General features: G+C 50.4%; 1 protein-coding gene across 5 annotated transcripts in view; it reads right to left on the bottom strand.

Annotated features, from left to right (window-relative positions):
• Positions 1–26930, bottom strand: part of LOXL2 (lysyl oxidase like 2) — an 87691-nt gene that overhangs the window by 43588 nt on the left and 17173 nt on the right. For all 5 annotated transcript variants that reach the window (XM_034661265.1, XM_034661260.1, XM_034661261.1 and 2 more), the window contains exons 2-3: positions 17430–17841; positions 10916–11091 (exon numbers count right to left, since the gene is read on the bottom strand). In XM_034661265.1, the coding sequence (XP_034517156.1) occupies positions 10916–11091; positions 17430–17781 (528 nt within the window). In that variant the 5' untranslated portion in view covers positions 17782–17841. The remainder of the gene's footprint in view (positions 1–10915; positions 11092–17429; positions 17842–26930) is intronic.

Here is a 26930-nt window from a genome sequence, read left to right as displayed (position 1 = left end):
CTGTACTCCAGTGGGAGGAGCCATGAGTCAGACCAGAGTGTAGTGTACGTGTGGGGAGAGCTGCCTCCCAGCTGCTCTTGGACTCGGGCCAGGGGGCAGCAGGGAAACCCTTCGTGGCGCACATTCAGGGCTCACTGCTCGCTGACGAGCTCCCACAGGCTGCTCAGAAACTTCTGTGCAGGAAAACACACACAGACACACAGAACTTCCCCCCTTACTTCACTGCTGTGGAATCTCTTCCATAACCACAAGGGCTAGATTTTTCTTTTCCTCAGAAATTCAACTCCAAAAGAGAAGAGAAGATGTGAAACACTAAACCATAGACACACTTTTTTTTCTCACAAAGAGCTCTCTAGACCTGCTGATTATACATTAAGCCCTATAGCCCAAAAGGTGGCAATGTGTCTGGCATATTTTCAAATTAAAATTAAAGTCTGAATGCTGTCTCTCTTGCCAGAGATAAGAGTTCACCCAGATTTCCAACGAGACCTTCTTCCAAGTAATTCATAGAACCTTCTAGACTTGTCCTACTCAGAACTCATCTCGTCCCCAGCAGGGCTCGAGCCCCGACAGTGATGATCAAACACTTCCAAAAGGGCAAATCCAGGCGCAGGGAGGTGAGGACCTGCCTTGCTTCAGCCAGCGGGCTGCTGGAAAGAAAAGCTGCTGCAGGAGCACCAGGGCAGGACTCCCAGTCTTGTGTCTGCACAACATTTCACATTTGCAGCATCTGTGAATGACTTGCAAAAATTCTACAATGCGACAGTCTGGGGCTGTCGCCAATGAGGAAAAATCACCAATTTTGAAAGGCTAGTTGAAGATTGCATCAGGTAAAGATACAGTGGGAGGCAAGGCAAGGCAAGCAAGCAGAAAGCCTGTAAGGACATACTTCACAACTGGAAAGCTCGGCACTGGGTGCGAAGCCCCCCGCCCCATCCTGGGAAGCATGTGTGTAAGGGCCCCATCTTAGCCCAATTATCTTCCTTCCCTCTGAAGGAATATCAGCCCAGGCCTTCCCACCTGAGAAGGCATCCCTGGAGAGGTGTCGAGAAGGGAGGACCTCGGTGGTGAGATACGCAAGTACGCAGTCATCCCAACGAGGACGCATGGCTGGTCCCCCACAACCTCTGCTTGCCTAGCAAGCCTCATCCCTCTATTGCTAACGGCTTCCTGCAACTTGCTCTCTAAGCCCTCAGCTGCCTTTATTCAGCTGTTTCAAAAACTGGCCTTGCAGACTGAGATCCATTTTCCCAACCACCAGCTCGGCACCTTCCTCAGCACCTCAAACCAGACACATCCAAGACACCCTCAGCCTTGCCTCCGCTCACCAAGTCAGGCTCCTGCCCGTCCAGCTTGCAGACCACAAGCCTCACCTCCCTTCTGCACCTTGCCCTCCTCAGACCTACTGCCCAGCCACCCAGCAGCGTCCCGTCTAGCCTTCCATCACTGGCCCATTCCCATCTCCATCTGCCAGTCAGGTGGCAATAGGAGCCATGGGCGTGAAATGACTGGACCCCTGTCATTTCACACAGGCTGAGTGGCTCCCCAGTGTGGAGGAATCGCTGACCTGGTCTGCCTCTCACAGCACCTTGCCTACTGTGTAGTCGGGTCTTGCTCTAAACCTTTCCATGGCTCCCCAGGCCTTAGGCTCCCTGATCCATACCACACCCTCCCTTCCCTTTCTCCAGCCAGCGACCTTCTCTCACTGCCACAGACATCACTCTTAAAGCCCAGCATTGAACCTCCCTGAAATTCTCTTTTCCTTCTGTCTGAGTCCTACTGACCTCAGGGACAATCTCATTCATGCATCTGAAACGTGTCTGAGTGCTCCTGGCACCATGTGAGGCCCTGGGACGCACCGGCCAACCCGACACGCCAGTCTCTTACTGTCACTCCTGACAGGAAACAGAGCACCAAGTCCTCCATGAAGCCCCCTTCCCCAAATATCTAGTCCACAGAGAATGGATTTCTTTATTCCCTGTGCATTTGCTCTCTGAGTTGCTCAGTTAGTCCTTGGCTTATCCTGACTATCTTATACTCTGATTATTTATCTTTCCAATGTGTTTTTGCCACCTCAGAATTGTGAGCTCCTGAGGGCAGGACAGTGCCTTATTTATTTCTGTCTTATCCATGGCCCTTAGGGCCAGACATGACACATAGTGGGTCCTCAAATATTTTTGGAACGAACCAATAATCATTTTTTAAAAATCCGATTACAGGAATTCGTCTTAGCTGAACATTGAACTCCCAAGCCAAAAATGTAGTAAAGACTCCCTTTATTCTTTGTTTAATGCAAAATAAACAACTAGGCAGCCCTTGCCTCTCTTCACAGCATAAGCACTGCTTGTGTGACTTACGGATGGACAAGCAGACGGTCTACACTCTCTCTGCGTGCTCCCTTGTCACTGGGCTATTAACACCCTCCCTTGCCTCTCAAAATCTGATGCTACGGAAGTTACTGAGCTGAATTAAAAGATGATCTGACCCTCAGCACACATCTAGATGGTTTAGCTAAATGGGTATCATCCATAAACAGCCTGAGGCAAGAGTCTGGCCACACTGTAGTTGCCTCCGTTTTTGGTTTTTTTTTTAAGATCTTATTTATTTATTTGACAGAGAGAGCGCGAGAGAGTGAGAGAGCACAAGCAGGGGGAGCGGCAGACAGAGGGAGAGGGAGAAGCAGGCTCCCCTCTCAGCAAGGAGCCCGATGCGGGACTCGATCCCAGCACCCCAGGATCATGACCTGAGCCAAAGGCAGACGCTTAACCCACTGAGCCACCCAGGTGCCCCTGTAATTATCTCCTTTTGATGATGAGATCAGCGTTCACAGAGTAAGGAGCTGAGTAAGAAGTAACAGTCTCTATCCGGGGACTCCCACTGGGTCAGATGGATGAAGGGGAAGAGATGGATGAAGGGGAAGAGATGGATGAAGGGGAAGAAGGCATTGACGTGATGGCTCCTCCGCTCTATGTGATGGAGGCCTGTCGGGTGGGGGTGGTGTGGAGAGCTGAGGTCATTCTGAGCCACCAGAGGAAAAAAGCGGCAGTCTGTCTGGGCCCTCCTCCTATAAATCCAGAGCCTTACAAGGCTGCTGGAAAATCGAATGCTCTGTATTTCCTTTTCCAACCTGAAAGCACTGGGGTAGGTAACAGAGCCTGCTTCTTCAGGGAACAAGCGAGCCCTGCTGTCTGCAGGAAGCTGGCAGGACACCTGCTCCAGCAACCAGTCCCTCTGACCCAGCAGGGGGGCTGACGCCACCAACCAGCCATGTCCTGGGCCAGACTCCCAACTGGGGTACCTACTGCTTCTCAGGGTAATTATCACCATGGTAACAAAGGCACGATTTGTGGAACTGTCCTTCACGAGCAGACTGCAATCTCCAGGAAGGCAAGGCTGTCTCCTTCCTCGTCTACTCCCAGCGCCGGCACAGCGTCTGGTGTTCGATGAAAACGTGTCAGACGAACGCATGACCAGATCCAGCATCCAACTAACTTAGCAACAGCCTCACGGGGATGGAGCGGGGGGATTTCTTGGCACTGATCCCTCCAGCATGGGCGAGGTGACTCATCTGAACTGCTCCCATCCCCTGCAGCCCCACTCTAGCCACATGAGAGGACTGCCCTACAGAACCGATCCAGGGCAACGCGAGTCTTTCTCCTGCCTGCTTCTCCCATCTTGTATCCCATGTCTAATCTTTCATGTTCTCTCTTCTCTCCCTTTCCAAGCTGCCACAGATTTCCCATCCAAATCTACACGTTCGAACTTGGAGTCCATGCTGTCCATTTATTTATTTCACCTAAGATAAACTTTAATGCGACTTATTTATTTCATCTAACAGGTAAGTACAATGTTGCTTATTTACTTATTTCACCTCACACACAAATATAATAGTATTTATACTTTTCAAAGAGTTGTGTGAACAACACCCTGGCCAGGAATCAGGTTGCCAGGTTTGTCAGGACGTGCCCAATTTCAAGTATTTTGTACCATGATCCACATAAATGCCCTTTTGCTTTTCAGATGTTATGACCTATTTTTAGTTGGGAAAATAGGTCATCCCAGAGAAAATTCTCTTGGGTTCCTTGTGGTGGCTGGCCAGCCCTGACCACGTAGAGACTCAATAAATAGAATCATGGAATGTTAACACCAGACAGGATCTCATACATACACCCTTTAGCCCAAGCTCCCTGTGAGCTATGAGACAAACCCAGCACAGCTCTATCTGATGGCCCTGCTCAACGGGTCGGCAAGACTAGGGATTCAGAGCGGTGGGCTCCCACCGTAGCGTCAGGCACAAACTGCCCACTTGCTACCGTTTCTCCTTCTGCCACGGTGGGAGGTCATCCAGCTATCCCGCAGCCATCAGGGGAAGCAGGACTACATTTAGGCTAGGAGAGATGAGGACAGACCCCCTTTCTTTTGTAAATCATCCAGTGCAACCTGCTGCACCCACTCTCTGGTGGGGGGAAGCGTGGGGGGGGACTTTCGGCTGGAAAGTTCTCAGACCTTCCTAGAGACCCCAGATGCTGGTGAGATAAGGCTGCTGCTGAGAGGGAAACCTTGAAGCATTTTGGCAGCTGAGGGTGACTAATACAAACCTGGACTCCTGGAATTTTAAGAATTCACACCAGCCTCAGTTCCTGTGGTTAAGAGAAGAAAGAGCTTTTTCAGGTCTCCGTGCCCTTCCAGAAGGATGTGAAAGGGTGGAGGGTAGGGGTACAAGAGTCTCCCAGCTCTGGCCTCATTGTCCTTCTGTTGGCCTCTCCAGACCTCAGGGCTGCCTGCTGTCACAAGGAGAAACTGAGGTCGGGGGCCACTGGAGGGATGGGCCACACCTAAATCTTACAGCCTGGGGGTTTCCAATCAGTTCCGGTAACCTAAATGCCTTTGCAAAAGAGCCTTTAAAAAGTGGGTATGGAAGAAGGTGGTGTGGGGGTGTGAAGAAAAGGAAAAGATCTGTATGTTCCCTGATCTCACAACACATGGCTCCAGCCTTGAGCCCTTCTATGAGCACATGACTTAGCAATGTGCAAAACAGCCAGTGTGGAGAGGTCTACTCAGGAAGGCATCTGGATTTGTAATCCCTCCTTATCTAATGCTTTTTCCAACTTGTCCACTGCCACAGACAGGAAACAAAGCCTCTCAAGTTAAGAGCCTCTGAAATCCTGGGAGGTTTAGTTGGGGCTCTGTTTCCCAGGTTTAAAAGTTGCACAGTGGAAACAACAGTATTTTGCATTTCATGCTTTGGTCCTGCTTGCCTCTTTTTAAGAAGGTTTTGAGGATTGGCCTCTGACTCATTTGCCTTCTGAGAAGGCTGTTTTACAGTCCAGAGACCCAGGAAGGCTCAGGCACTCCGGACACACAGCTGCAAGTCTCAGGATCCACCGGAACGGAACTCAGGGGCCCTGCCTTCGACTCTGGGGTCTAAGACAGGCTCCCTAGCCAGACGTGACCGTACAGTCTGTGCCAGAAAACCGGAGAACTGAGACTCTACCTGGTGACTTTTCTGGATGCCGTGAACCAAGGCTGGCTGGCGGACCCACAGGGCTAACCTACTGCAGCACTTTACAGTCTGCTAAGCACTTTGACAGAAATCATCTGAGTTTTTTCCTCTCCAGAATATTTAAAACTCCCTTGTAAATGATGAGTGCATGCTGTGTCATTCTGATGGAGAAACCATTGCCACCCTGCATGACAGACTGTCTAGCTGGAAGGGACAGAATTCAATCAGCTCATCTTCAGAAAGAGAATGGACGTGCCCAGTGTTCTGGCTGCTGGCCAACAGTAGCTCAGGGTCCAAACCTATGAACTCTCCCTTGGTGGGGTCATTCATGTGAAGGAGATGTGCTTCTTCCCTTCTTTAGAAGGGAACTCATGAAGTGTCAAAGAGCCCCCAGGGATGCCCCAAGCAGATGGAGGAGTCCACTGGAAGCACAGTGAGCTCACTGAGTGAAATTCATCAGCCAGGCCCCAGGGCTAAGTGACTCAGGCCTCTGGCATTCCAAAGTGGGATGAACTTGGTCTAGACTGATGCTCCGTTTTCTTCCACTCTCTGCTTGGGGAATTCCAGTGTGCTCCGGAGAAGGCACAAGCCTGGGAGGGTCACCTCTAATGGTCTGTGATCTGCCCCCAATCTCCAGGAGTCAATGAGGACGGATGTTAGAGATCCTGGTCATACCCTTCCGAGGGTGGGAAGAGATGGGATGGGGGGTGGGGGAGGTGACCTCATCACGTCTTCATTAGGCCAGTCATTTGCACCTGGGGTCATAAGACACAGAGAAGGCATTAACTGACCTCTCATTTTGACCACGCTCCACTCTTGGCCACTTGAATTCATGGACCTCTACCTGGGGAAGTCCAGGGAGGGCCTTAGTGCTCACGCTTTCATGTGGAAGAGTAAGGGCAGAAAGTCTGCTCCTGCTTTCAAGGCCAAGGTTGGGTGGGACCAGAAAAGAGGCAGGGAGAGAGCCAGAGCACAGAGCACACACACCAGCGGGCATCCCTTCTGTGTGCGTGTGTGCATGTGCATGTGTGTATGATAGAGAGAGAGAGAGAGAGCTGCCGATTCACACAATGGTGCGCCCCGCCCACAGCCAGCTATGGGCACCCCTTGCGTGGGCTGAGTGTATATTCGTAAATGCAGAGTAAGCAGGGATCTTAGAACTTGGCAATCACCTCATCCTGCTTCCTTCCCAGTGTAGGAATCTGGCTGCACATTCCTGGCAGGAGGTCATCCCGTTCCTGCTTGAATGACTCTTGTGACGGGAGCTTGCTACTAACCGGGCAGCTCCATGCACTGTGGGGCAGACCTAAGTGTTAACAGAGTTTTCACTCCGAGCTGAAATCTACGTCCCATTACTTTCTTATCCATCTTGGTTCTGGGTTAGAATAAACCACACATCTTCTCCATGGTAACACTGCAGATATTTAAAGAGAACCCACATGGCTCCCCTCCCCTCTCTTTTCTTGTCACCATATCTTCATTTCCTCATATGATATGGTTTCCAGACCTGTCTCCATCCTGCGGGTCCATCCTCTGGGTGACCTAGCTAAAAGATGGCCCCAGAACTGAACCCTGGATCTGTCCTTGATCCAAAAAACTAAGAGTTTAGGGGAAGAATTCTTCCGTCAGTGTATGAGTGCACATTCACGCTTATGGGTTTTTTTTTAATTTTTGTTTTCTGGGGTTTTTTTGTTTGTTTTTTGTTTTTTACCACCATATCATAGCTTTGGCTTATACAGAGCTTTTAGTCAGCCAATCCCCTTCAGGGATTTTAAAGATATAATCAATGCTTTTCAGTCACTCTCCTTGGTTTTCACTCTGTGGCTGATTTTTTTTTCAATGAACCTTGACATAGGACCTTGAATTCATCCCTAATATATTACGGTTTGGGCCTATTATCTTAACTTACTGAGGTTTTTCTGAATCTCATTCAATAATGTTATATTTCAGCAATCCCTTCTAGTTTCGTGTCCCCTACAACTTTTATCAAAGCATATTTTACTCTCCAGGTAAGCGTCTGCTGTTAGAGAGGCAGGAGCCAGGCCCCAGAACTACGGTTTGAGACCATCTGCTGTGTTCACGGATTAACCTGCAGTCTTCCCGGGCACCATTACTCATCGCACTGTGGCCCCACCTAACTGCATGTCCACCAGCCTACATCTCGTCCTCTTATCCACAAACATCTGATGGGGCCATTTCTGTAGCCAAGAGGAATGATTCCATGACTTCAGCTACTGACACAAGCTATTACATGAGGCATTTCGGAGAAACTTCTCAACATCCCACAAATATCCCCTGTAGGTGGTCTGGGCAGCTCCCTACCCATCAGGCCAGCTCTGACAGTAAGCATGAGCATAAGCCACAGAGTCCTAGATGGAGTGGCAACTCTCAAAGTTTCTCCTCAGACATCTTGAGATGAGGGCCCTTTCATGACCTACATTCGGCTGCCACCGAAGGGAAGAGGTTCCAGGGACTGCTCACCATTTGAAAGTTTCCTCAGTGTGTGAGGCTGGACAAGAAAGCTCCCAGTGTGGCTCATGGGAACCAGCCTGACTGTATAAAGGCAAGAGGGAGGGGCGCCTGGGTGGCTCAGTCATTAAGCGTCTGCCTTCGGCTCAGGGCGTGATACTGGCGTTATGGGATCGAGCCCTGCATCAGGCTCCTCTGCTGGAAGCCTGCTTCTTCCACCACCCCTGCTTGTGTTCCCTCTCTCTCTCTGGCTGTCTCTCTCTCTCTGTCAAATAAATAAAATCTTAAAAAAATATAAATAAAAATAAATAAAGGCAAGAGGGAGGCCTTCTAGGAAGCTGCAAAGCGTGGAAGGCGGTGGGAGTCTTCCCACCCTTCAAACCAGTCATTCCCCATCCCCCTGGTAGTCCTGTCTGGGTTACTGTAAATTCGTTTAGGGTCTAGGCTTCTTGCCTTGAAATGACCCTCTAGCTTTCCAAAGGCATGCATCTTGTCTTCTCAGGTTATAAGGGCCATGTTTTCTTTCCCTGATGGAGACCCAGACCGCTGTGTGTATAGCAGGCACCCAACAAATGTCCAGAGTAAAGATAGCAACTGAGCTTTTATGGTGGACTCTTAGCACTTCCAGAATAAAAATGTACTTCTTACTATAATGTGGGGGGTCATTTATCTGCCTATTCTACCCAGTCAAGGGTCTGCTTTTTCTAGGAGCCAGATTCAATAAACACTTCTCTGTTGAAGTGCCATGCCCAGAGTCCTTTCTCCAGAATCATTTTTTCTAATGGCGGATGAGTCTTTTCATTCTCCCACCCGCAAAAACCCACTGACATTTTGGCCCATCTTCTTTTTATTCAAACCACCAACGACTTTCCTATACCCAGAAGCCTGGGTCTTCACTTGACAACCCAACTGTATTATTCCGAGGTTCTAGGCTGAACAGAGGCCCATTAAAGATGCTGTAAACAAGCTCATTGTTCTATTAAGCAGAGTGATGCTGTGAAGGAATGATTTGCTTCTATGCGCTTATCACTGTTTGATATTTGATCCTGGGAGATTCTTCACCTATGGGGATGACAATCTGTGGTATGCATTCCTAAGAAGGAAATTAAGGGGTCGGAGACACTATTCCTGTCAGGTACCTCGGCTGTGTCTACTGGATACAATGGCAAATTAGGTACACCCCTACCCCCCAATCTCCTTAGAAAGTGGGTGCTAATGATCCCGTATGAGGTCATAAGGAGCGGAGATGGAACATGTGAAACTGGGCTGGACAAGCCCATCCTCCAAATCACAGACCTTACGGGAAAGCGAAGTTGTCATCGATAACTGGAACACTAACGCACATCAGCTCTTTGACAATCTCTTCTAATCGTCCCAGATAAAATAGCAGCATTTGAAGACTGTCAGCTAGAAGCAATCTGATCCTGCTAGCTGAGAGAAAGCTGGAAATCCTTTTCCATGCTATAATGCCGGCTGGGACTAGTTCCCAGCGTACTCAGCGTGCTCTAGGAACATATGAGAAAAGAGTGGGACAGTGTGAGTCATGAGAGGAAAATGTAAAGACCACAGTCTGGGGAGAACTTCCTCTAGAGCCCAAATAGGGCAATTTCAAGTCGCCTTTCTTCAGCGTTGGTTCTGAGGTCAGCTGGGGGCTAAAGCACACTGAAGGCGCTTTGGCCTGGCTTCAGGGCAGATCCCACAGTGCCTTGGGGGGCGACATCCAACATGTCCTGGAGGAGGCTGCCCACTCTGCCTGCCCTAAGCCCCACATACCTTGTACATAAGAACAGTGCCATAAATGTTTGCGGGTCTTGTTGTTTGGGTGGAGAACTTATTGAAAAGCTAACTCTGAAATGGAGCCATAAATGTAGAAGGATCACAAGCCCTCTGGCCATTTCCAAATGCTGACTTGGGTCAGGCTGACAACATCAGAATCATCTGAGAGCTCTTTCAAAACTAGTCTGGTTCCCTAGTGGGACTTCTGATTCAGGAGGTCTGGGGTGAGGCCCCAGTAAGCCCGTTTTAAAAGTGACTCTGATCCCCAGCTAGATTTGGAAACAATGGTCCTTTGGTAGCCAGCCTCCGAGATGGGCCCCGATGGTCTCCACCTTCTGCATTCACGCCCTTGGGTAATCTCCTCCCACACTGTATACTGTTAGTCTGTGTGACCAACAGAATATAGCAGAAATAATGGTATATCCCTTCCAAGATTGGGTTATAAAAGGCTGTGGCTTCCGGGTTTTGCTCCCTTTCTCTCTCTTTTGAATCACTGAGTCTGGAGAAGGACAACTGCCATGTCTTAAGGACACTCGGGCAGGCTCTAGAGAGCTCATGTGCAGACGATCAGAGGGCTCCAGCTGATGGCCAGGAACTAAAGCTGGTCAACAGCCGCATGAGTCAGCTTGGGACAGGGCTCCCAGGCCCAGGTGACCTCATGAGAGAATGTGATCAGAGTCAGCCAGCTAAGCCGCTCCTGGATTCCAGACACTTGGAAACTGAGATCATGAAGTCTATTGTTTGAAGATGCAAAATTTGGGGGGTAATTTGTTCCACGTCAATTGATAACTAGTACGTTTTCCCAGCCCAAACGGCAAGCTCCTGGGCAGAGCACAGAGGGGCTTTCCTGCCCACCCTCCGTAGCTTCCTTTCACACTGCTCCCGCATCCACATCGCAGCCTTGGGCAGTACTGACCTACTTATCCCCGTTCATGCCTCGGGGCTTCCGGGCCTTCACCCAAGCCATTTTTTGTGTAGGAAATGAGAGCCCTTTCCCCACTGGTGGCCTCCCCTTCTCCAGAAATCCTCCCCTCAGCCACCCTGCATCAAACCAGGTTGGCTGGGGCTCCCTCCTTAGCACTCTCTCGGAATTAGTAGGTGAGAACCGAGTTACATGGAAGAAGGAAAATATCCACGTGTGGGGGTCCTCAGGAGCACAGGACTTACCTCTATGTGGTTGACCAACGAATTGTCGAACTTGAAACCAGGAATCCTTTTGTCACTGCACACCACGCCCACGTCTTCTGAGTGCTTGCAGTCAGTGACGCCCCAGCCGTTGGAGGAACAGGCCGCCAGGGTCGCCTCTCTGCCTGTGCAGTAGATATTGTCCAACCAGATGGGCCCTGAAGCAAGCAGAGAAGAGAGAGACCAAACGGTGTGTCCAAGTCGGTTTGAGTCTTTGCGGGCACCAGTGTCATCCACAGAGAGAGAATTTGTCTCTCATTTTACCAGTTACTGTGGTCATCAATCGATTATTAGTATGCTTGGGATATTGGATATCATTCTAGGGCATCTGGGTTCCCTTTCCAGAGCGGGCAGCTGATGTGATTCGGGGGTGTTTTAATGGAACGTGATTTGGAAACCAGATTTGAGCCCAGATGTCACGTGGTTAGTAGAATGGGCAGAGATTTTGGATAGTAAGCTAGGTTTCATTCTGGCAGAGCCACTTAGCTATATGACCTTGGTCAAAGCCCCTCTTTCTCATCAGACACCTCAGCTGCAGGGCTGTGTACAGATTAGAGATGATACGTGGCACGTGCCTAGTTTGTTGTTGGCCCATTGTTACTCAAACAAGGTGACAATGATGACGATGGCAATTCTAGTTAGACTGACCGTGGTGCAGGCCACACTCGCCTTGCACCTGCAGCACAGGCTGAACTCTGACCCCTCAGCAAAAAGGTAAGCTATCTTGCAACTGAGGGCTTGGAGTTTTTAAGGTATTTTCATATGTACCACCCCCTAACCTCCCCACACCTCAGGGATAGTCATTCCCACTTCCCAGGCACAGGGCTCTGGCTCAGAGGGTGGCTTATCAGGCAAGGCCACCCGCTGAGCCCAGAGCCTGGTCCACTCAGTGCCCTTCTCTCTTCCTGCTGTTTCCCAGCCGCTGAATCAGAGACGGCCCTGCTCTGCTAACCCACAGAGCCGCCCCCTCACATTCCAGAAGTCAGGTGAAGGCAGGGCTGGGAGACCCTGTGCAATTCTGCTGGCCTCCTGTGTCTCTGATTTGCACCGAGTAGAGACTTCAGAATGCAAAGAGCTAGAGGGTTTGTCACAATGAGATGCCACCTCACACCCATCAGAATGGCTACTGTCAAAAGGACAGAAAATACTAAGTGTTGGCAAAAGTCTGGAGACATTGGAACCCTTGTGCGCTAGTGGTAGGCAGGGTAAAATGGGGCAGCCACTATGGAAAACAGTATGGTGGTCTCTCAAGAAATGAACAATGGGAGGTACAGGCTTCCAGTCACAGAGTGCAGAAGTCACAGGGGTGAAAGGCACAGCACAGGGAATATAGTCGATGGTATTGTAATAGCGCTGTGTGGTGACAGATGGTAGCCACGCTTGCGGTGAGCACGGCATAACGAACAGACTTTTCGAATCACTGTGTGGTACACCTGAAACTAACGTAACATGTGTCAACCATACTTCAATAAAGAAATAAATATTTTAAAAATAAAAATGGGATTACCGTACGATCCAGCAATCCCCACTTCTGGGTATGTACCCAGAAGAGCCGATCACCCTGAGACTATTACTCAGCCTTAAAAAGGTAGGAAATTCTAACACAGGCTGCAACATGGATGAGGCATTATGCTCAGTGAAATAAGCCAGTCACAAAATGACAAAAACTGTATAATTCTGCTTAGATGAGGTACTTGGAGTAGTCAAGTCCATAAAGACCGAAAGTGGAATGGAGGTTGTCAGGGGCTGGGAGAGGGGAGCGTGAGGAGGGCTTGTTTAATGTGCACTGAGTTTCCGTTCTTCAAGACAAAATGTGTTCTGGAGATTGGTTGTACAACAGTAGGAATGTACTAACACTACTGAATTGCACACTGAAAAATGGTGAAGACGGCATATTTTATGGTATATGTATTTCACCACAATGAAAAATAAAATTTTTTATAGGGCTAAAGGGTTTTCAAAGAGTGATTTTTGTTAAGTGCCCCAACAAAATGAAAGGAAACAAAATCAAAGGTCTCCTTTTTCTCATGGCTCCAGGCAGGACTCGACAGGATAATGGAGCCAGATAACCAGACTCTCTCTGCCTCGGGCCTGGACACCATGTAACTTGGCCAGCTACTTAACCAAACCTGTTTCCCATTTCTAAACTGAAAACAAGGATCCCCAACAAACGGGTTACCATGGAGATTTGATGAGATAATGTATGTGCCTAGTACATGTTCAAGGCCCTTTCCCTTCCTCCTTCCAGTTAATCAGAAAAACAGGGAATCCTGCTGTTTCCATGCAGGGAAACAAGGATGCAAGGAAAATGCAGATACAAACACTCCCATTGTAGAGATGAGAAAACCGAGGAGAATCTGAGGTTCTTCGAGGTCAGGGAGGACGTGGGGCTTGTCCCTGACTCTGGGGCCCCGCTGAGATGCGTTTGCTGTGACGGATGGCTGGTCAGCGCTCGAACCAGCATTGTAGGGAACAAGCTGATTGAAAACATCTGGGCTGAGGGTTTCCAACTGGTTTCTCAATTTGGCCTTGCTTGCCAGCCGTCAAGCTCCTCGGAAACATATGCTCCCTAATCAATTGCTGCTTGGACAACAAACCAATGTTTGTCTTACTAAGTACTAGCAACGGAAAAGACCCTCCGCATTTGAAGCGGGGCCTCTTCTTTGGAACGTTCTGTGGCAAAGCTGCTGAAGGGACAGAGATGGTGAAAAGAAGCAGGGCCCTTACTCCATCTGCAAGGAGAGAAACCACCCTAGCTCAGGGGAGGGGAAGCACGACAGCGTGCAGCTGAAGGAACGAGGAGCTGCAAAGCAGACACTCCATGGCCTGCTTTACTCTAATACGGAACATTTGAAATTAGCTCCCTGGCGCTAAGGGAACGAACTTCCCCCGAAGAGCTGCTTTCCTAAGTAGCTTTCGCTCACCGCCAACGGCCCTACTCTTGACAAAGTCTCACTAGGTCTTTCAAAAATATTTTAATACTTTAATATTAATATTTTAATATTACTTTTTAATACTTTATTTGAGAGAGAGAGTGAGCGGGAGAGAGCGAGCACACGAGCAGGAGCAGAGGGAGAGGAAGAAGCAGAGTCCCCACTGAGCAGGGACCCCCGATGCAGGGCTCGATCCCAGGACCCTGGAATCATGACCTGAGCCGAAGGCAGATGCTTAACCAGCTGAGCCACTCAGACGCCCCCTCACCAGGTATTTTTTCGTAGATGGCGGAAATGTAAATTTCTACATAGCCCAAGATAGCACTGCCAGGAACGATATACTAATTTGGCGCGATTCCATGACAATATTTTTCCCTGTATGCCCCTGCCTATCATCTAGACCGTCCTGATGGCAAAGCAGCCAGCTCAGGCTCTGCCTGCTGGGGTGCAGGGTGGTCTGGGCACAGTTCCGTAGATGCCATCTCAGAGCCGCTAGGAAAGTGACACTTGGATTGCAGATGGGGCTCAATTTTGGACACAAAAAGCCAGCCAATCAGAAGCCAAACCTCATTCTACTCTGTCCGTTCATTCATTCTAAGAAACGCTTCTCCTGACAAAAGAAGAGATGCATAAATCCACAAACCATTTGGAAGACAGAGATCACAAATGAAACTCTGAATGCCAGAGTGTTCCCTGTGTTGTCAGGACACTTATTCATGTTAGAACCTCTGGGACCCCACTGGGGTCATCTGCTGGCTTTGTTGCTCTGATCTGAACAACGGGGGTGGGGGGGGCCTGGGGAGGGATCAGATCTGAGCTCAGGTCTGAAGACAAGCAAAGGAGAGCAATCACCTCTGGTTCAGGTTGCTCTGAGACCCATCTGGAGGGTGAGAAATAGAGCAGCTGTCCCCTCCAGAACCCTCCAAAAGCGTCCATGAGTTCCCCAAGCTCAGAGACACTTTAGGGGGAAAGACCTCTTGACAGTCCAGGCTGGAAAACCTGGGTGGGCCTGGGTGCTCTCCTGGGGCTTCATTACTACCACCTGCACGTCAGAGGTGCCAGTGAAAGCGGGCGCTCTGGAGGGCCGGCCACGGCGTTCCCAGTGCACGCACAGAGCCCACCTGCAGGTTAAACTCCTTCCACGGGAGCACGGCCCAGGGCACTGGTCACATTCTCTGGTCCCTTTGCAAGGACTGCCTGCCGACTGTTTCCAGTATTGTCCTCAATCAAAATGAATTAATCAGCTAATATTTACTGAGTGCCCAACACCTACCCAGTGCTAAGAATCCTAACCTGATGCTGAAGAATTCAAACACCTTTATATATATTTAAAAGATCTCTCATGATGCAAAAACCAAGAACCACTTTACGTAGACAACATAATCCCCAAAGTCCGGGAGACATAACGGTTTACAATTTTTTTAGCATCTGTTTCTCCCTTCCTCTTTGATACTTCTTGCCCAAGTCCTGCTGGTTTAATATCCACCTAGATGAGCCTCCCAGGACTCTTCGGCCTCTTGTTACTATAGCTTCTCTCTGCAGCATCTTCCCCTGGGCCTATGTCAGGCACTCTACCACGGTCGTAGCCTAGACCTCATCGTTACCAACAATGGCGCCCTTCCCAGTGTCCATCTCAACCCTTCTGCCATGCGGCCGCATCTCCACCCATCCCCAAAAATGTTTCTAACACACTCCTTCTTGTACTGCAATCTCCACCCTGACTCGTGACCCCAGCCGCCCTCCACACAAGTCCCCCACGCAGCACCATCCTACTTACCCAGCCCAGACTCCAGGGACCATGGTTTCAATTGCTCCCTCACACACTCCCTCTGCTCCCTTGAACTCTTCTCCCATTATCCTCCTTGGGCGGCAAAGTCTGAGCCAGGTTAACCTACCTCCCCGGCTACCCCGTGCCCACACTTGGGCAGGTGAACTGGGACAGGGGAAAAACCACACCCATCTAATCTGATGACAGGTAAACTTTATGTCTGAGTAGAAATAAAACAACGCTGTCACTGGAAAAACCCCACAGTCATTGGAAAGTATTTGTTGTAAAATACCTAAGCTTGAGAGCCTGGGATTGAAAACACAAACCTGACGTTACCCCTGGAGCACTCAGCCAGCAGGATACATGGAGATGTACAAGTATGGAGACATGTCAGAGGATTTTGTTTTTCATTTTAAAGTGGGCTCCATGCTGGGCGTGGAGCTCAATACAGGGTTTGAACTCACGACCTGAGATCAAGACCTGAGCTGAGAGCAAGAGTCAGATGCTTCACTGATTAAGCCACCCAGGTGTTCCAACATGTCCAGAGTTTTGTAAAAAACACAGGGAGTGGGCTTTAAAAGCCCAGCATTTGCAGGCTGCCTGGGGGGCTTGGTCAACCGAGCGTCCGACTCTTGATTTCGGCTCGGGTCGTGATCTTGGGGGTATGGGATAGAGCCCGGTGTTGGGCTCCACGCTGGGAATAGAACCTGCCTGGGATTCTCCCTCTTCCTCTGCCCCTCTTGCCTCTCCCCTCTCTAAAAAAACAAAAACCAAGAAACCAGCATTTGCTAACTCATCTTTGCTGCTTTAATGTCATCACTGCTAGGGAAGCCCAAGTCAGCTTCGGAGAACATTTACTCTAAGTGTGGTCTCTTGGTCTGGTTACCCCCACAGAACATATTCAACTGCATAGAGGTAAGATATGTACAAGATGGGCTCCCTTTTTCCTATAATTTCTAGAATAACAGAAAGCAAGGGTTGGAAGAGAGCATAATTATGATCTATTTCAATGACTCCCAAACCCGACTACATATACGATCACTTGGGAGGGTTCCAAAAGTTAGTCCTAGACTCCATCCCAGACCTCAACCCAGAATATTACAGGTTAGCCCTCCTCCCCACCCCCCATAAGGACTGAGCTCAGGGTTCTGGGCTCCAACACCTGCCCTCCCTCAAAGCTTTCACCAAAGCATCTTTCTTTTTTTTTCCCCCCAAAATATATTGATTTGAACTCGACAAGGGAAGAAAGAGTAGGCCAACCGAAGTTCAAAACCCAGAGCAGCTCTGTTCCTGTCACGGACGAGCCCAGAACAGCGTCTTATGTTAACAGCGTGAAGGCTCCATGAAGAGCACAGTGGGGAGAGTCAGGAAAAGTTGGCCTATGGGGAGCCTTTGTGAGAAAGAGCAAAAGGCACCCCTTCGAGGGGGTGACTGGAAGAAAGGCACCCCGTCCCCTGGCTCACGCAGCCCCCAGGCAGGGCACATGGGGCCCCCGGGCGCAGACGAACTCAGCCCTTAGTGAGGGTCACCAACCGGTCTGCTCCGGCCAGCAGGGGGCACTGCCAGGAGGCAAGACTTCCTGCGCTAACACCAGGGACGTCCCGGGCAAAGCGGGACGGCTGGCCCCTGTACCCCCTCCCGGCACCCGTCTGTTCCCACCTTCCTGCCCAGATGCAGGGCTATGGGGCATTCACACGTGACACCAGCTGCGGCTCCCTGTACAGGCTAACCGCGCGCAGGACTGTTCCTGGCTTTCCAGCGACCCAGCACTCAGTTCCAAAGCGCAGAGCGTTACCTTCCCCCTTGCCGTAGGAGGCGCTGGCGGTCCAGGCCTTGGCCTCCACGTAGCCAAGCTCCCGGCAGACGACGTGGGCGGCGTGGATGGAGAAGTCATCGTCGCACACGGTGCCCCACTGGCCGTTGTAGTACACCTCCACCCGGCCCTCGCTGTGCTTCCTCTTCTGGCCCGCCAGGCGCAGCTGGATCTTCACCACGTCTGAGGGCACCTGGGGCTGGTGGTACTCGGGGGCCGGCTGCTGGAAGTACTCAGGGTACTGGGGCCAGCCCTCATACTGTGCCAGGCTCAGGGACGGGAGCAGCGAGAGCAGGGCCAGACAGCCGAGGCGCGAGCCTCCATGCCTCTCCATCCCCGTCCTCTGACCTGAGGAGGGGGCGCTGGGCAGTGAGGGGCGACACGCAGGAGCGTCCTGGAAGACAGGAAGGGATGCAGGTTACCGGGGTCTACGAAACATCCAGCTTAGTATTTAAAGCTCTGCACCTTCTGGACCCCCACCCCCTCTCTTCTCCCACCTGTGACTCCAGTGGACGGGTGTGTGAATTCCTACTTCTTTTGCCCACCCACCTTTCCCTAGCTCTGAAATGCTTTTCTGCGGTGGGGCTCTGGCAGTCACAAGAGCACATTCACACTTCATTTGAGCACAGTGTTGGTTTTTGTTTTGTTTTTTTAAAAGATTTTTATGTATTTATTTGACACAGAGAAAGATAGCAGGCACAAGCAGGGGGAGTGGGAGAGGGAGAAGCAGGCTCCCCACTGAGTAGGGAGCCCGATGCAGGGACTCCGTCCCAGGACCCCAAGATCATGACCCGAGCCGAAGGCAGAGGCTTAACCGACTGAGCCACCCGGGTACCCCTTGAGCAGAGTTCTTAAAAAGACCATCTACAGAGATGTGAGCAGCCTTCAGGGGAATGAAGGAAAGATAGCATGATACCCTGGGCTGGCAAGAGAAGAGAGCTGTTCCCACTCCAGCCTGAGGGGCCGGGGAGGGAGTGGTTGTCAGCACCAGAGAGAATGGCCAAGCTGAGAGGGTCGCCTCTTTGGAGCTGTGGCTTCAGGGAAGGGTCTTAAAGCCAAATCACAGCAACAAGAGCAGGAGGAAAAAATACCTGACCTCTCTCTCTCTCCTGGTCTCCTGCTCTCTTTCCGGGGTCTCCTACTGGGCAAGCCCACCCTGCCTCCTGGGGCGCAGGGGATGGTGGGGAGGGAGGGCTGCAGGTGGAAAGGGCAAGCAGAGGACATCCAGCACATTCTTCCTCTTCCTCCCCACCTCTGTACAGCTGCTTCCCAGGGCCCAGACCCCTTCCCGCCTCCTTCATGCCATATCCCTACTGGGTTCTCTCCTTCCAAGGTGGGCTCATTATCTAGACATGCTTCTCAACCTTTCCAGACACCTCCATGTCCCCAGGTAGATTACAGACTTCTCAAGGGCAGGACTTGTAGCTCATTCTTTGGCTCCTTCAGAGTACACCTTACAGGTTTATGGACATGTTTATTGAAGGAGAAAGTGATCTGGTTCCAGGGACTGAGCCCCTGGCAAGGTATGGAGCTTGAGAGTGCTGCATGGAAGGAGTCCCATGGGCACTCTCCGGGCATTCCTGTGTGACATGTCCTCCTTCCTTTGGGTCATTAGCCGACCCAGACAGAAATGGCCTCTTTCGGGTGCAGAGAATAACACCAGGAAGGATGCCAGAATAACACAGGCTGCTGTTCTCTCTGCACACACCTGTGAACCCTCCCAGGGCTCTGCTTTCAGGCCCCAGGCCTTCAGACACACCAGCATGCTGCCCACCCACACCCCCGATCTCATTGCACCGTGCACACGGGACGACACGGGCAAGGTTGCTGAACGAGAAGGTCAGTGGCAAAGTCTCCGTAAAAAGCCCTCATGCAGAGCCTGTCCTTAGCTGAGCTGTGGTTTCTGCAAGCAGCAGGCTCAGACGGTCCTGATGCCAGTGATGTCCTGGGGACAGTTTCGTCCCTTTTCACAGCATCTGTCCCTAAGGGGTGCAGGCGGCTGAGGCCAGTCTGCTCTTAGCACAGAGCGGAGGCATAAAGCTCTTTGTGGCAAACAGAAGAGGGGCTGAGTGGCCTGTCATCAGGCAAGGGGACCTGACAGCAGAGCAGGGGGCACACAGACGCTAGAGCCACACAGCTTGGGTTTGAATCCTCATTCTGATACTTACTAGCTGTGCAACGTCGGGCAAATACTTAACTTCTCTGTGCCTCTCTGTGTTCCCTATCTGTAACATGGGATAACACTACCTAGCTCACAGAAATGTCACAAAGACTAAATGAATGGCACATCACCCTTCAGTGCTACAGGAGCATTTCTTAAATAAAAAATTTAAATTCTCAAGATTGTGGTCACCATTCCCAGGTGGAGACTACCTAAGAATTCCACAGCGAGGATTACAGCAAGAGATAAATACTTAGGTCATCGGTCCTAGTCCTTCCATAATCTGGAGAGAGGGGCTACTAGCTTAAAAGGATTGCAGGTGTGTCCCAGGAGAGGAAGCAGTCTTGGGATGTGGGGCCCCAGAAGCAGAACCGGGACCAGCAGGTGGAAGCTAAAGGTATAATACTTTCTATTTTAACCAGGTACAAAGGGTTAGGCTAATCGTATTCAGTTCGTGGAACCGCACCATCAAGGAAGGACCAGATAACTGCCCAGAACTGTCAGGACAGCTGGGCAGTGCCCAGTCCCCCCTAGTGGGTGCGGGCCGAAGACACCAGTGCTTGGGGGCCGGTCAGGCCCGAGGACTGTGGAAGGCCCCCCCAGGTCTGGTGGAGATCCACCCATCGTCATCCTGTGACTCACAAGAAAGGCCAGAAAGTCACGGGGGTTCCTGCAATAGCCCCCTTCAGACACAGCTGGCAAATGACAGTGTGGCTCTGAAGAGAAGCATCCTCACCTCCCCTGCCCTCACTTCATTCCCAACAGAGCACATTTGCACCCGCAGGCTTGATCAACTATGCCTCACTGAAACCTTGAGGCGTGGTGAAGAAGGCAGGGATCCTGATTCTTCTACAAGGGAGAAACTCAAGAACTAGAGAGGATTAAGGACTTCCCTGGAGTTGCACGTTAGCGCAGGCAAAGCCAGAACTAGAAATCCCAAGCTACCAAGACAGCAACAGTCCACCAGCACAAATTGTGCCTGGCGCATAGAAGCCTCTGCAGTTTGGCACAGAGCTACCTTGTCGGCTTCAGTTCCAACTACCCTTCTCTCCTCGCTCTCACTCCAGACCCTCACATGCCACCTGTCTAATCCTATCAGCCTCTACTCTGCTGAAGATTTACACCTAGATCGATGTGTCCCTATGCCTTCCCTCTCCCCCTCCCTCCAAATAGTGTATGTCACAAGCCCGCCCATTCTTCAAGGAAACCTTCCCAGATGCTCCTATAGGGGCTAAAGGTAGGCCACTCCAAGATGGGTCACTTCAGCATGAAGATTATTTTGAGTTAAAAGCAATCAAAACCCAGCAGATTCAGGAAAAGCTCTTTACCTCCCCCTCAACTGCCTAAAAAGAATTTAGATAGAGGACCTGCTCCAGGAAGAGAGCTGTCACCATCAAGAACTACATTATGATATGAACTGGGTGTGATGGACAGGGAGGAACCCTAGCAAGGCCTGTTTGATCCAAGTCCGGTGTGTTCCATTGTTTCTGAGGGGCCTGAGTGCCCCCTCCCAACATTTGTTTATCCAACATTTACTTTTCCATCTTCCTGTGAATTGCATTCCTTCCTTTGAACACCCAGACACCTACCCCCTTTCTTTAGTTCAGGAAGACATATGTACCTCATTTTGCCTGTCTTTGGAATTTCCATGTCTGTGTAGATTCCCTGTATGAATGAAATTATATTTGATTTTCCTCCCGTTATTCTGTCTTGTGTCAATATGACTCTTAGCCCAGCTAGAAAGGCCTTGAAGGGCAGAGAAAATTCTTCCTCTAGTCAGAATGAATGTCTTCTCTATTTCCTTTAAAATAGCATTTTGTTTGTGCTTTACACAATTAATCTTCCCAGGGCTAGTTAATTCCTTGAGATGATAACTCACAAGCATACTTTTCATATGCAAACCAACCAATCCAGAGCCCTGTCCTCCCAACTACCTCCTTACCAAAATCTCATACTCGGGGCCACTATCCCTCGGCCCTAGTCACCCCATGGCCAGGTACCAGACAACTAGACACAGCCCCTTAGCCCCAGAGTGAGCCGAAATTATTCCATCAGCCAATCCTAAACCTGCTTAGCCTGCTTCTTAGGCCTCACCCATTCCTTCCTGCGACAGTCACAAGAAAGGCTCTTGCCCACAGTTTGCCCTCACTCCCTCTGCCTGGGACCCACCCTGGTGCTTCCCGGTGTGGCCCCCCATCGTGTGTCTTGCCTCCTGTTTCTAGGAATCAGTGAGTATAAACTTCTTCCTTCCTAACAGTTTATTTTTTAAGTGGCCATTTTTTAAAAGAAATCTTACTCTCTGGACGTGCCTATCTCCACACTGTTCCACCCGTCTTCTTGGATTCTCCAATCTGTGGGAATGGCCAGTGTTCAACTCCTAAATCTTTCCTAGGAAAGTGCTCCTGAACTTTTTGCCTCTTTTGCGAGGACTTCTGCTTCCTACTCGGGGGGATTGTAAAGTATTAGACCCAGATGCTTCTCTCTTCTTTCAAAAATAACTCTTATGCTGTTTTCTTCTGCAACAGTTAGCAAACTAGTGATAAAACTCTGGACAACGCAAACAAGTAAAAGGAAGAAAATAGTCTGCAGTATCACTGATGGAGGGAACCACGACCAACACCGCGCTATGTACCCCCCAGCCTTATTTTGTACATAGGTATATCCTTTAACACACTGGAATAGTTTTCTACATACTTGCTGTGTAAACTGCTTTTGCCATTTACCGGTCTATTACAAATATTATTCCACCTTGACTATTCTTTTACAAGATTTTTATCCACATACCATAAAATTGGATAATCTTATCACGAATTTTTTTTTTACTGCTATAAAACATTGTTGAAATGAATATCCTTGTAGCTAAAACTGTGCACAGTCTTGGGATGAATTCCAAGAAGTAAAATTGCTGGGTCAAAGAGCTGGCAAAAAGTCAACACTTTTGCAAAACTATATTAACTGCCCTCCAGAAAGACTGTCAACTCATACATCAGCCAGTGGTATGCAGATTTCCTCACAGATTCAGAATTCTAGCTATAACCAGGTCTTCAAACCTTTCTCCATCTGATAAGCAGAAAAGGGTATTTTTGTTTTAACTAGCATTTCTTTTGTTACTAGTGATGTTGAATGCCCCCCCTTCTTATTGGCCACCTGCATTTGTCTTTTTTCTTTCTTCTTTCCTTCCTTTTCTTTCTCTCTCTCTCCCTTCTTCCCTCCCGCCCTTTCCTTTTTTTTTTTTTTTTAATTTTTCTCTTCACGCTTTTTATCCCCTTTTCTACCGAATGTTCATCTTTCCCTTATGGCTTTATAAAATCCATTTTTCTCATTGGCATCCGAACAACCCTCAGGAGGGAAAAACGGCCAGGTGAAAACCAACTTCCAAAAAAGCAAAGCCTGGGTGGGGGCAGAGCAAAATGCCCCGCGGTCCTCCTCGCGCAGAGGCCTGGCTGCTCCTCCCAAGCGCCCTGCACTTGAGCTTGGGTTCAGCCCTCCTCGGCCTGAGACCCCAGCTGCCCGCAGCAAGGCGGCCCAGCTAGAAGGCCGTCCCCCTGTTTCTGGCCACCGCCCGCAGCCTGTGGCGCCCTGGTGCCACGCGGGGGAACGGAGCGGCCGCGTAGAGCGGCCGGGCGCCGGGATATTTGGGTCCCAGCTGCGGAGGGCGGGCCCCGGCCTACGGGCTCTGCGCTCCAGCCGCGCTCTGCGCTCCTGCCCCGGGCGGGCGGGGCCCTCGGTCGGGCTGCCCTCCCAGCCCACTAGGGCCGCGGAAGTCCTCCGGGACAGGCGGCGGCCGCACGCGGCCCGGCGTGGGCGCACACGTGAGCCCGTGGGGGCGCGGGGCGCGGCGTTCGGGTGACCAGGGTCCCCGGAGGACGGGAAAGCGGGGGAACCGCGCCGACCCGGGGCCTGGACTCTCCGACCCCGTGGCGGCCGCTCTGGAGCCGCGCCCGGGGCCCCCGCTGCCTCCCGCGGGCCTCTCCGGGAACCAGGCCTGGTGAGGACCGGATGGGCTGGGCCGGGCCAGGTTCCGTGGGAGCGCGTGTCCCCTCTCTGCTCGCATTGCCCACGTGTGTGTGGAGGGGGTGCCGTTGGTGATCTGGCACCCGACGCGGCCCCCAGGCTTAGCACGGTGCTTGGCGCATGTGAGATACTTATTTTAGAAGATTTGGATAATAACAGGGTACAGCTGGCTCAGAGTAGACCCATCCTCATTCCTGGAAGAGGGGAGGGGGAGGGCAGAGACCAGGCGGACCGCAGGCCTTCCAGATGGTGGGTGAGAGTCACAGTTTTACTTACAGACAACAGACCTCACAAAGGAGCTGGAACAGAGCACCAGGCAGAAGCTCTGAGATTATAGTTAGGTTGGCCCAGCTCTGTTACCCCTAGACAACCATTTCCCCTTCTTGAGTGTTTTTCTCTGTAAAATAGATACACCATTCCGACCTGTGATAAAAATTGTTCAGCCAGTGAAAACAGTGGCAAAAGCAGAGGAAGAACTTGATTACCTTATCCTCACTTTTCTCTGGGAGGCGGGAGTCCCATCGTGGCCCAAGCTGTCCTCCCCAAACCCAGCGCCCTCATACAAAGTCATTACATTCATCTGCTCTAGGTGCCTTCTGTGAATTCCCAATTGTGAGAATTCAGAGGACAGGAGTGAAGGAGAGCAGTCAAACCTCAAAGAAGAAAGACTCCCTCTGCTTTCTGCCATTGGTGTACATAATGTCTCATATCACGCACAGACTTCTTCCAGAAAGGATCACTAGAGCAGGTGGAAAATGTCATTTTTTATTGAACAACTGCAGGGTTTGGGGCTGAATTTTCGTAGTGCCTGCAGTACAGCTCCCTCTGTGGATTCTTCCTCTCAGAGGAGGTGACAGATAAGACTTAGGGTGCAGACAACACCCCTCCCTTCTTTTCCTGCAAGAATGGAGGAACAGCCTGTCTGACCTCCTGGTTCCTGTGCTCCATCTCCTTACTCAGTTCCTTTCAGTTCAGAGAATCTGTATAAATTGTGCTATGTTCATGCAAGGTAGTGTCATCACGCTTACTGAGTTTATAACTGAGCACCTATCATGGCCCCAGTGTGGTGCTTGCTGCTGTCAGAGAGACATAAGAAATGGGAGGAGCGCACATTCTTGGGGGGTGGGTGGGTCCTATCGCCCCATCTATAATGTAAATGCTGTCCTCATTTTCCTCCCGTTGTCTCTTGGGCTGGTCCTCTCTCTCTGGAATGGGAGAATTAGAAGAGAATTTACTCAAGTTTTAAATAGGTGGGCCCAGATGATGGGAGTGTTAAGAGTTATGGGTATAAGAGGTCTGTGTGAGTTAGAACAAAACCAGAGGTTTTTTGCCAGAAGGGACCATGCAAGGGCCATTTGAAAGGGGAAGGCCATGTCTGGGGTCACTGGGCTGAGGAGCAAGAGCTGGGAATGATTCGGAGCTCCTGCTTCCCAAATCCAGGACTCCTCCCACTTCAGGTCAAAGGTCAGGAGAGCCTATGGGAGGAGGACGGCCTTGAGCAGGGCTGGGAAAAAGAATTAGGGAAAGAAAACATGGCGTAGTCTGGTCCAGAGCAAACTACATGATTAAAGCAATAGGTGTGGAAGTCAGCAATCCGTGCAGAGACTGAAGGAGGTGGCATTTGGAACACAGTGTTTAGAAGGTGCTGGAAAAGAAGGGTGGATGGGCAGACCTTCAGAGCAGGAGGGGAATTCAGAGCAAGTCCATCGAGTCAGCAAGTCCATCTCATTTCATTTTATAGATGAAAGAAGTGAGGAACAAGTGTTTACTAGACTGGCCTACAGTCAATGGTTGGTAATTAGCAAAGCCTTTTCTTGACCTTGGGTATCTTGACTTCCAATTCTATCTCCTGTACTGGGACACCTTTTTCTGTCCCTGTCTGTCCCCATTTTGTTTTTCAGCCAGGCTCTAAATTCCTGGCTGAGGCCAGCTTGCAGAGGACTTGGAAGGATCCTGCTGGACCTAAGATGCAGCCGGGGGCCATGACAAGAGCTCGGGCTTAGTCTCTTCTGTGGTCTGAGTCCCTGGCACCCCCGCCTCCAGTCTCTCATCTGTGACATGAACAGGGTGCACTAGCACAGGGAAGGCATGAAGGTGTTGACTTGCAGGTCACATTCACCCAGCTAGCGGTGGCTAGCTAGGGAGCTGAGTGGCATCGAGATCTGAGAAGCAAGAGGGCTGGCATGGGTTCGTGAGGACTGCCACAGAGCGGGGTGGGAGAGGGGCAGCATGCCCGCTAGGCGTTTGCCATTCTAGGCACTAGATGAACCATCTTAAGAACTTTCTGGTTCTCAGATTTTATGTATCCACTGAGGTCCTAAACGTCCTCAGTGAGAAGACTGTTGTTATGGGTTGAATTGTGTCCCCTCCCTTGCTCTGGTCAGTCTTTCTAGGGGCTAATCCCTCCCTCTCCGAACCCTGGTCCTGATTCTGCTGCGAGACCTCAGTAATGCTTCCTCCCTGGATCTCTCACGATGGCCAGCCGATGCTCTGCTGCTGAGCCCACCCTGAACACATGCTGCACCCCTCCGTGTGCACATCTACTCTGTTCCACGGCTGCTCTATTCACATCCGCTGATCGGACCAGAGGGCATCTGATACTTGATATGCCTCTCCGTGGCAGTTTTAAAGAAACTCTCCTCTATGATCATAGGTCAAGGCGCTATTCAAGTAAAGTGGATGGGAGGGGGCTTGTGGCTCCCTCATCTTCTGATGTGTGGGTCCTCTTGCTTCCGGCAACCCTTCCTCTGGTATCTGTTGGCACCACTGGTTCCCTGGAGAGGTCTGGTGGGCATCTTGGAATCAGAACACATACGTCTGAATCCTGCCTTCACCATATCCAAGCTCTATTGATTTGGGGACAGTTTATTTTTAGAGCCTGAATTTCCTCTTTGGATTATGGAAATAACCTTCCGTGTGTGTGTGTGTGTGTGTGTGTGTGTGTGTGTGTGTGTGTAGATTACATGAAATAATGTAAAAATTCCTAGCACACAGCATGGACTCATTCCCATTAGTTTTCTTCTTTCCTTCCTGCCAACTTAGAACCCCCGATTGTGGGTACTCGGAAGGTACTCAGCAAATATTTATTGAGTGAGTAAGTAAAATTCCTATTTACATCTTCACACCCTACCCAAATTGCCTTTTTCTTCTCATCTAATTGCACTGGAAAGCAAGGTGATAAATTCATTCCTTGTGAAATTTTTGTATTTAGGAGTGTAACACATTAAAGAATAACTACTCTTCCAAGGACAGGGCACTTTTACATCGTAAAAGGAACTCCTAGATATGAATTCCAATAGCCGAATTTT

Source organism: Ailuropoda melanoleuca, chromosome 5, assembly GCF_002007445.2.
Source record: "Ailuropoda melanoleuca isolate Jingjing chromosome 5, ASM200744v2, whole genome shotgun sequence".
In the NCBI taxonomy this organism is placed as follows: Eukaryota; Metazoa; Chordata; class Mammalia; order Carnivora; family Ursidae; genus Ailuropoda; species Ailuropoda melanoleuca.
Note: the sequence above shows the minus strand (reverse complement) of the source record. Positions and strands in the feature narration are given on the sequence as shown.